The sequence below is a fragment of the Limulus polyphemus genome, unplaced genomic scaffold (genome assembly GCF_000517525.1).
Source record: "Limulus polyphemus unplaced genomic scaffold, Limulus_polyphemus-2.1.2 Scaffold454, whole genome shotgun sequence".
Classification (NCBI taxonomy): Eukaryota; Metazoa; Arthropoda; class Merostomata; order Xiphosura; family Limulidae; genus Limulus; species Limulus polyphemus.
Window position 1 is genome coordinate 102245 of NW_013666064.1, and position 9031 is coordinate 111275.

A 9031-nucleotide genomic window follows, 5' to 3' on the forward strand; every position below is an offset into this window, starting at 1 on the left:
ATGTATGCAACGAAAACGCTTAAATGTAGCGTCAGTATTGTTATGTAAAACTGAGTTTTCTAGAAACCCTCCACACACATATAAATATAACCAACTCGACGCACCAAAAAAGAGTATCTATTATTAGTTTGGTATAGTCAATGTACTATAAACCATGGTAGCTATAACTGTGATTGTTATAGCGCTTATCTATCGGAAAACAAATATTTGACCAGGAGCGTTTACAAAGTTCGAACATTACAAATCATTTAACTTCATCGAACATTAGTATATTTACGAAAACATTAGCTAACTTCAATCGTTGAAAACTCGGCGTGTGTGGCTGGTGAATAACGAAGGACAAAGCTAGCAAGCTTACCATTAAGCGAATTGTACCTAAAACAACTTGTAATCAACTCGCTCATCGTGAAACATCGATGAGATATCAAGGAAGTTCCAGACTAGAAAGAAGACTTTATATTGCTTGTAAGTTTGTGAAACTTTTGTTCAAAATCATTGTTTGTAATAACTATTTGTAGTAACTGTTATTGTAAATTGTATTGTTGTTTATACATTAAAAAAGAAAACTCTGTATATCACTCTTGTTGGCAATATCATAAACTGACTATATATATATCGGCTTTTACTTTAGTGCTAAATCCAAAGTACAATTTAACTACTAAATTTAAATTATCGGTTAACTCAGTTTCAGACCATTTGAAATTCTAATACGTGAAAAACAGATTATAATTCGACAGTTAAGCTGTACGATTCTGCGAAGGTTGAGGTGTTATATTTTGATGAAAATAGAAACAGTACAGTAACTTTACCCTAATCGACATGTCTCTCCGAGGCTGATGTTTTCCAAATAGGCGCATCACATGTTTCAAGCTCGGAATGATGTTGAAGGGTGGAGGAAGTGTATTTCCTTCCTCAAAGAAATTCAGGATCAGCTTACTCCTAGCAAATTTCCATTCAGTGTCTGAACGTTCCTGCGAAATGGAAAATACCCATAAAGTCAAATATTGTGGAATATTAAACTTTTTAATTAATATAGTATAATTCAACAGTACAATGCTTTCATAAAACTGATTCTTGTTTATTAATTACTGGTAATTTTACTATTTTTTTCTTCTTTTTTTTTGACGAAAACTCTAATTCATATCTCTTTCAAAACAATATATGTTAGTGTTAACAAAAACAATAAACTTGAAAAGATGTAAACGCGTAACACAGAAACGAAGCTCAACGACAGAACCCTGTTGAACATGACTCTTCAGAGACCTGAGTAACGAAACTTATTTCGGTCCTTAATTAATATAATATATCGAATCTCGTCTCTTAAATACTTCGTAAAGGTCATCGATTACATAAAGTCGAACCATGAAAACCTTTCAATTGTTTCGTTCCTTTTTCAATAATACACATCTTACTGATTAATAATTTTTTCTATCGGGCTATCTGCTGTGTCCACCGAGTGGAATCCAACCCCTGATTTTATCATCGTAAATCCCAAGACTTACCGGGGGACTTGAAATTAGTTGATAGCGGCGATGCGTTTTAACACTGTTTGTTTGTTTTGAATTTTCACGCAAAGTAAGACTAAGTAAAGCAGTGTAAGACTAGAAGGAAGGCAGCTAATCATCACCACCCACCACCAACTTTTTGGCTACTCTTTTACCAACGAACAGTGGGATTGACTGCAACATTATAACGCCCCAATGGCTGAAAGAGCGAGCATGTTTGGTGGGACGGAGATTCGAACCCGCCACCCTCAGATTGCGAGTCGAGCGCCCTGACCGCTTTAACATTGTAACTGAAGTAGTAAGTTGCATTTTCCAATATCTTATAATATGATACGCTTGAACTAATTATTTTTGTAAATAGGGATGAAAACTGAAAGCTTTATTACCTCAATTCATCTTGAATTACTTCACTAGATCACTAGTGTTTTCAACTTGTGGACACATATTCAATTGTATAAACAAATATATTTCAAATGTTCAGTATGAAATTAAGATATAAAATCGAGAAATAGCGTTAGATTCTTCAAAATGCTATCAAGAGACAGTAGAAATATATATTGAAGTAAATTTACAATACACTGTATCATTTCACTACATCTTCAAAAGGCAATAGTGTTTTGCACAAAAATACTGAAGATGGGTAGAAATATTTGCAAATATGTTTGAAACAACTTACATCAAGTCCAAGTTTTCCTGAGGAGAGCTTATGATTTTCAATGTGTCTTTGTTGTAATTTAACTTCTCTAATCTATTCTAATCAGCTAATAAAACAAAATTTAAAAATAAAAACATTTTCTACAAGCCTCGAACCTTTGATTAATTAAAACTTGGACGATATGCAGAAACAGAACACCAACAGATAGATAACATTTAAGTAACTTCCTTTGGTATAATTAAAAATAAACTAATATATAGACACGTCTTAGACATGACGTACCGAAATTATCTGGTAGGAATGATTCATCATGGCAATAAGGAGGTTCAGGAGCACCACAACATTGATTACAGAGTAACATCCAAACATCAGTAAAGCCCAAAATCGAGTATAGCCTTTGATTCCATTAAGTTCAAAAATCCCGAGATCAATCAGCCCAAAGCTTGCCCAGAACAAGCTTTGTGCTGACTCAAACAGGCTGAAAAAAAAAAGAGAAATACAAAATAATAATCAAACAGATCTATCTGATATACTTGGGTACTTTAACTTTTGTGATTCCAAAAAATTGAAGCAAGTCTTTTTCAGCCATTTTTAGATTATTTGACAACAATATCAATAATTTTGAGAGTCTTCAAATATGATCATGACAAATGAGGAAGACAGTAAATGACTTGCATTGTACAGTTCTAAAATATAATTCTATTACACATATTAATATATGTATAAGTATTTTCAAGCCACAGTTTATACATAACGCGATGCACAGTTCGATTATTAAGGTTAAAAAAATCCAAACGTTTAGTCAAGTGCAATGTGTAATAATTACGCTTGTCTGCTTGACAAAAAACAATGGGAAAGCACAGAACTTGATCACTATGTGACTAATGTGTACATTAATAAAACATAAATACGAATAAAACCATCCGCAGTTTCAGTTTTACTAATGGCATAAATAATGCGTATATTAATATATCCTATGTAATAAAAAAGGTCATCAAACTTTACTACTGTTAGAACAGTTCCACTTCAAATACATTTTTTTATATTTTTACTTGTAACACATTCTAGAGACGTATTTGTGTTTTCATAGTCCCCGACAATGGAAATATACATATACCATTCCAAACAGTTATGGGGTAGTCGGAGGTTTCTATATTCTATCTATTACAAGGCACAACTAGTTTTTGTTTTGTTTTTAAATAACTACCATGACACTCCTGAGTTAATTTTATGTAAACCAAGATCCATGTAATCTGGTATATAAATGTCTAGTATTAGAGCCCATGGTTACAAATGCTCATTTGGTACCGCAGACGTTTCAATCCAAGAAATAACCGAAAAGCATTTATTTATTACAAGCATGATCACCTTGAACATTAATATAAGTCGTATATCAATATGACATACATATCCGGTAAGTGTGGTAGTCAATCCATTCGCTCGATATTCGCTTCTTCCAGAAAGTTGCTAACCAGATGAGTGCAATAGGATGCGCGTTATCATTCTTTAGAAGAAAGTTCTGATCAGTTACACCTGCAATATATACTAATAGTTATAATACTGCATTTATATATCGTATGATACTGACAGTATCATGTCGTAGTATATAAATGTCAGTGTGGTTGCTCATACTAATCACTACCCAAACCAGTGTGCCATCGACACCACCATACGCGGTCTTTCCTCTGTAAAACTGAGGTTGGTGTGATTTCATCCACTGTCTAAACGCGTACACTCGTATCTGGTTGTACAGTGAAGTGAGACTCTTCTGTGAACAAGATCTCTGCCTACGAGTTCTTTGATCAATCCACATATTCTTCAATTAATTAAAGAAGAATGGCCGTTTTGTGGCGATGGATTAGAGGAAAACACGCTATTGGTCATCTGGTAAAAAGCTAACCTATTCCTGATGTTTTGCATGCTCACTCGTTGTTTAGTTTCTGTTCTGATCTATTGATTCAATTAAGAACCTAAGGATTGCCAGTTACTTTGAGCCCATATTTTCAAATAGTGTTCGCCTTACAGGGCTTAGAGTTTTCCAGCCAACTGTACTGATGTTCTGATAGCGAGTCCACATCCTGCTAGCCACATGTTTGTGAGACTTGTAACCGTTCTCTAACGACTTTGACTAATTGCTATTCGACCTATTGCTCTTCTTTACAGAAAATGTCCATTATGTCTTCGATGTGTCCGTGGCATGTTTCACTCTCAATCTGGGTGGTGTTTCTATACACTGTTGTTGAGAACATACCGCGTTTCCTTCGCTTTATACATCAAGGAAGTGTGAGTATCAGATCATTTTGTTGGTCACTAGACACTTATTTTTTTTCCAAAATTGAGCTCGGGGATCCTATTGACATTATTTAATAACAATAACTGTTTCTTGTCATAACTAGGATCTCCTGGTGTGGCTAGTGGTTAGCGTATCAGGCTGCTGATTCTTGCCTTCCCTCTGCTCAGCAGTTATAAATTATAGATGTCTACGTCTGAACGTTGAGGTTTCTGACCCGAATGCTTAGCTCTAAAATCATATAAGGAACCAATCAGGTTGAAAATACCAAATACCTAGCTAGAATATAGAAAGCTGCTATTTCTCCTTAATTGTTTTGAGAAATGTAAGGAAATAATTTTCTCCCGATAAACGTTAGGCCAAAGAGTATACATGAAATAAATTGTTTCTGCTTTCAGTGGTAACTTGATGATTCAAACGCATATTTAACACAAAATAATAATGTATGTAATTCAAGCGTAAAGTACAACTGAAAGTACAACTATAAAGTTTCCAATTATTTTTTACTTCCTAATCTTCAATATCATTTTGCGGATAAAAACGAGCGAATATTACAAACATTAATATCACGATTCCTTGAAAATATTAATTTACATGAAAAATATTGTGTATCTATTTACCATGTATTAATCCTCTTCGGGTAAGTAAGGTCAGTACAATTTATAACCTTAATTCCTCTGTAAAACTAATTGAAAATTAGAGGAAAAGGAATCTACGATGTCGTGGAAAACTCAGAATAACCTAAATCACACAAAATTTGGAAAGTGCTTAAAAGCTTCTACATGACTTTACAAGTTTTTCACCTGATCTCGGTATTAGACTTTGTCACTAGTCCTTGTGTTCTCATCTGTTATAAGGTGCCGCGCTTTGCTTACAACGACTGGGATATGATTTGTTGCAGGTCTCATGGTGTCCCATAGTGACCCACATTCCTTTGTTTTCCAATGCCATTAAATATAAGGGATATTACAATGTTGAAAATTCTAAATTCCCGATCTGAACACATCTTTATGATCTAAGTGTACGAATATTTTGCAAGGAATGGTCTTGTTACCTACTCTTTTCAAGAACGATCAGTTTTTGGTGGCATCATACTACCTACGAATTGTCAAACACTGTTAAAATATAGTTCTAATACATTCATTCCACCGTGGCGCTATTATTAGCAGTAGTTATGACGTAGTTTGCTGATTTGTATGTTCAAAATTGTTTTAGGATAACGTTCTCAAGCTTCTTTACGTAAGTTCAAAATGTTTTAATTAACAAGGCATTTGTTCATTTATGTAGTCAATTTAATATAAGCATTAACTGTTTAAGAATTAAAAGAATATTGAAACTAATTACTGCTTAACGTACTTAGAAAATCTTCTCCAGGCTATGCAAGCATCTCTCTGCTTCCCCCAGTTGGGTTCCCCGCCAGGTAGGCTATAACATTGCTCCATCTCCAACTCTGAATAATACCACAGAAGCTGGTTCATGCCACAGGCAAAGGCAAACAAAACTAGCGTGTAAATGAAAAAAAACTTCATGATATCTATCACCATACGACCTAGGGATATTTGTAGAGGTCCAAGATGGGGATTGATAGAGAAGATGTGGATCAATTTCAGAGCTCTGCAAAGAAATATAGAAATATAAATATTATTAATTAGTTTTAGGTTTAGGGTGTTAAAAGAAAAAAATAGTGCTTTACTTTATTTATTTTTTTAGTTATAATTAAGATGTAAATATCATCTAGCCCCAGTGGACTTACAACGCTAGAAAACGGGTTTCGATACCTGAGGTGGGCAGAGCACAGATAGCCCATTGTGTAGCTTTGTGCTTAACTTCAAACAAACAAATTACTACACTGAAGGGTTAATTTATAGATAAATGTACATACAATCTCTCTCTCTGTGTCTAATTTATTATAGTTTATTCTAAAAATACCTAACGACGTCTTCTATCAAAATTAAAAGTTCGGACTTTGTGTTCTCTATACTGTATTTAATTGAACTAATATCGATATTTATCAACTGATGCTGTATGAGGAGAACCACAACAGCGGACATGAATTAATGCTTACTAGAAAACAATTACTTTCTTCCGCCACATTAATAGTTTAAAATTAAAATATACAATGAGACAATTTGGTTCCTTGTTTGCATCTGCCTTCCATCTTTGAATATCTCTAAAAATATGCATAAAATTTATAACTGCGACAATCTTTTTGGCTAGCCATGATATCAAAACACTCTTTTTTTGGATATGAATGGTAGAAACTATATATATTAGATGGAGACCAGGTGGAATGGAAGACAGATGATATTTAGCAGGCTAAACTATTATTCTGAAAGTTTTCTTTGAACTACTTTTAGTCCACATAAAGCATATTTTTCCTCAATATAAGATACTTCTTATTCCCTTAACACCTCTCATTTCTAATGATTTTGAGAAATATAGTGGATATCTGTTTTCCAGAAAGAGTTTTTTATGTAATCAAGTTTTATGACCAACAACCTGATAAAAGATTGAAGTCACGCTGACAGTCATTTTGTAATCATCTATTTTAATGGCTTAGTTTATTAACATTTGATGAAAGCCTGATGCTAGAATTACCACTTTGTAAGATTAGATTTTGTTTTAATGTTTTTCGATAATCCAGTTTTTTATATAATATAGTATGAAGTATTCGGGTGTTGATTGATACCTGGCGAAATATCTAGAATATTACACAAAAACATTAGACAACGTAACATTAGACTGGTAACACGTCACGAGTTTCTAGAAGGATCATGACTGTTCCTGGCAACTCTAGTGTTTGCCAGACGCCCTCTATTTTTGTATATAAGCCCGGCAAATAAAGCGGAGAGGAGGAGTGACGGCATGAAGGATAGTAGATTGAAGGAAGACATAGAGACAGATAATTGAGTCAAGTGAGCGGTAGTGACCGTAAGTAAAGTGCGTGCATCGTTGTGAATTATAGCGTGTGTTTAAGTTAAAATTAACTGTGGAAATTCTGTATATTACAAAGTTGTATTGAGAAAGAATAAACTAGTTTTATTTAAGAAAGGACTTAAGTTCTTCGGGAAGAATTTATACCGGAAATTAACAAACGAACAGAGACGTAACAATAGAAATATTAGAAGCACAATAATATTAGATTTAAAATAATACAACTTAAAATATGTCTGTAATAAAATTCAAACAGTTAGTATGAGAAAATTTTCAACGTATGTATGAAAATGAGAAAAACATACGCAAAAATGTTTGCTGCTGCAAAACATCCATCAGCTACGAGCATTGGGTCAAACATAGGCCATTCCTCTCTTGGTACAAAAGCAGCACTAGAATCAGCTGAAATTTCAGCTTGGGCCTTGGAAAAGAGAGAAAGAAATATGTAAGCATGGTGCATACATATCAGTAAATTATATGGCTAAATCTGAGTAAAATGTATTCAGTTCCCCACTTTTCTTACGTATAAGAAACACATTTAAACATATACATCCAACCTAATATTAGCTTTCCATCTAATAGCTTAATTAAACATATTCTACTGCAACATTAGAAATGCATGAGTTGAATACCAACTTAAAGAAACATTATACGTTATTAATTAACTGCATTGTATAAAATTAATTAAATACTCATGAATTACCTTTTATTCATTTACTGAACTAAGTTTTGTGTTGTTAATAATTTTACTCAATGTTGAATTATTTAGTTCTTTATAATACTATGTATAGATCTCCTGTAATAGCTCAGAGCTTCTTGTTTCTCGCTGGTTTGATCTTTAGTAGACTGTTTTACTGTTCAGAAATTTGTAAAATAACGAAGAGGAGATTTATTTTCTAAAAAACTTAGGCCCTAGTAACACTTCAGCAAAAAGCGATATAAAAGTTTAAACCTAACAAGTATTTTTCTCTGTTTTGCCCTTAAGTTCAAATCAGGTGATAATACTAAAGAAACAACCCAATTTATTCTAGTGCTAAGAAGGCTCTATTGCTAATCTAAAGTTACTCAATCTATTTTGAGTCAAACTGCACTTTACCGAAAATATGTAACTTGACGTCCTGCCTCCCATATATACATAATATATAAGATTATGCCTTTTTGCACTCATTACAAACCTATCCATCTTGTGCTATGTATAACTGTGTAATGCTAACAGATAGAATCAGTTAATTAAACCGGCCTAACTTCGAAGTTCGTTCGAATTGGTTCTCTGCTTTGTAAGCGTAGCTGCTGTAAAGTTTTTCGTAATTATTTAAAATTATTAATTCATATTATTATTTAATCAATACATTAATATTGTTATATAATTACTTAATTAAAATTATTTATTTATTACTAATTGTTTAGTTAATAAGTAGCTTAGTTTATATAATCCACTAGCTCCTGTGTGGGCAGCCCATTGGCCATGTGTGTTTTGTTTGTTTTTGAATTTCGCGCAAAGCTACACGAGGGCTATCTGCGCTAGCCGTCCCTAATTTAGCAGTGTAAGACTAGAGGGAACGCAGCTTGTCATCACCACCCACCGCCAACTCTTGGGCTACTCTTTTACCAACGAATAGTGGGATTGACCGTTACATTATAACGCCC

The 9031-nt window shown here is 33.5% G+C and overlaps 1 protein-coding gene across 3 annotated transcripts in view; it reads right to left on the reverse strand.

Moving 5' to 3' along the window:
* LOC106458384 (transient-receptor-potential-like protein) overlaps positions 1-9031 on the reverse strand; it is a 41024-nt gene that overhangs the window by 17492 nt on the left and 14501 nt on the right. For all 3 annotated transcript variants that reach the window (NM_001314078.1, XM_013917892.1, XM_013917894.2), the window contains 4 exon segments: positions 810-971; positions 2443-2638; positions 5807-6064; positions 7690-7805. In NM_001314078.1, coding sequence (NP_001301007.1) covers positions 810-971; positions 2443-2638; positions 5807-6064; positions 7690-7805 — 732 coding nt within the window.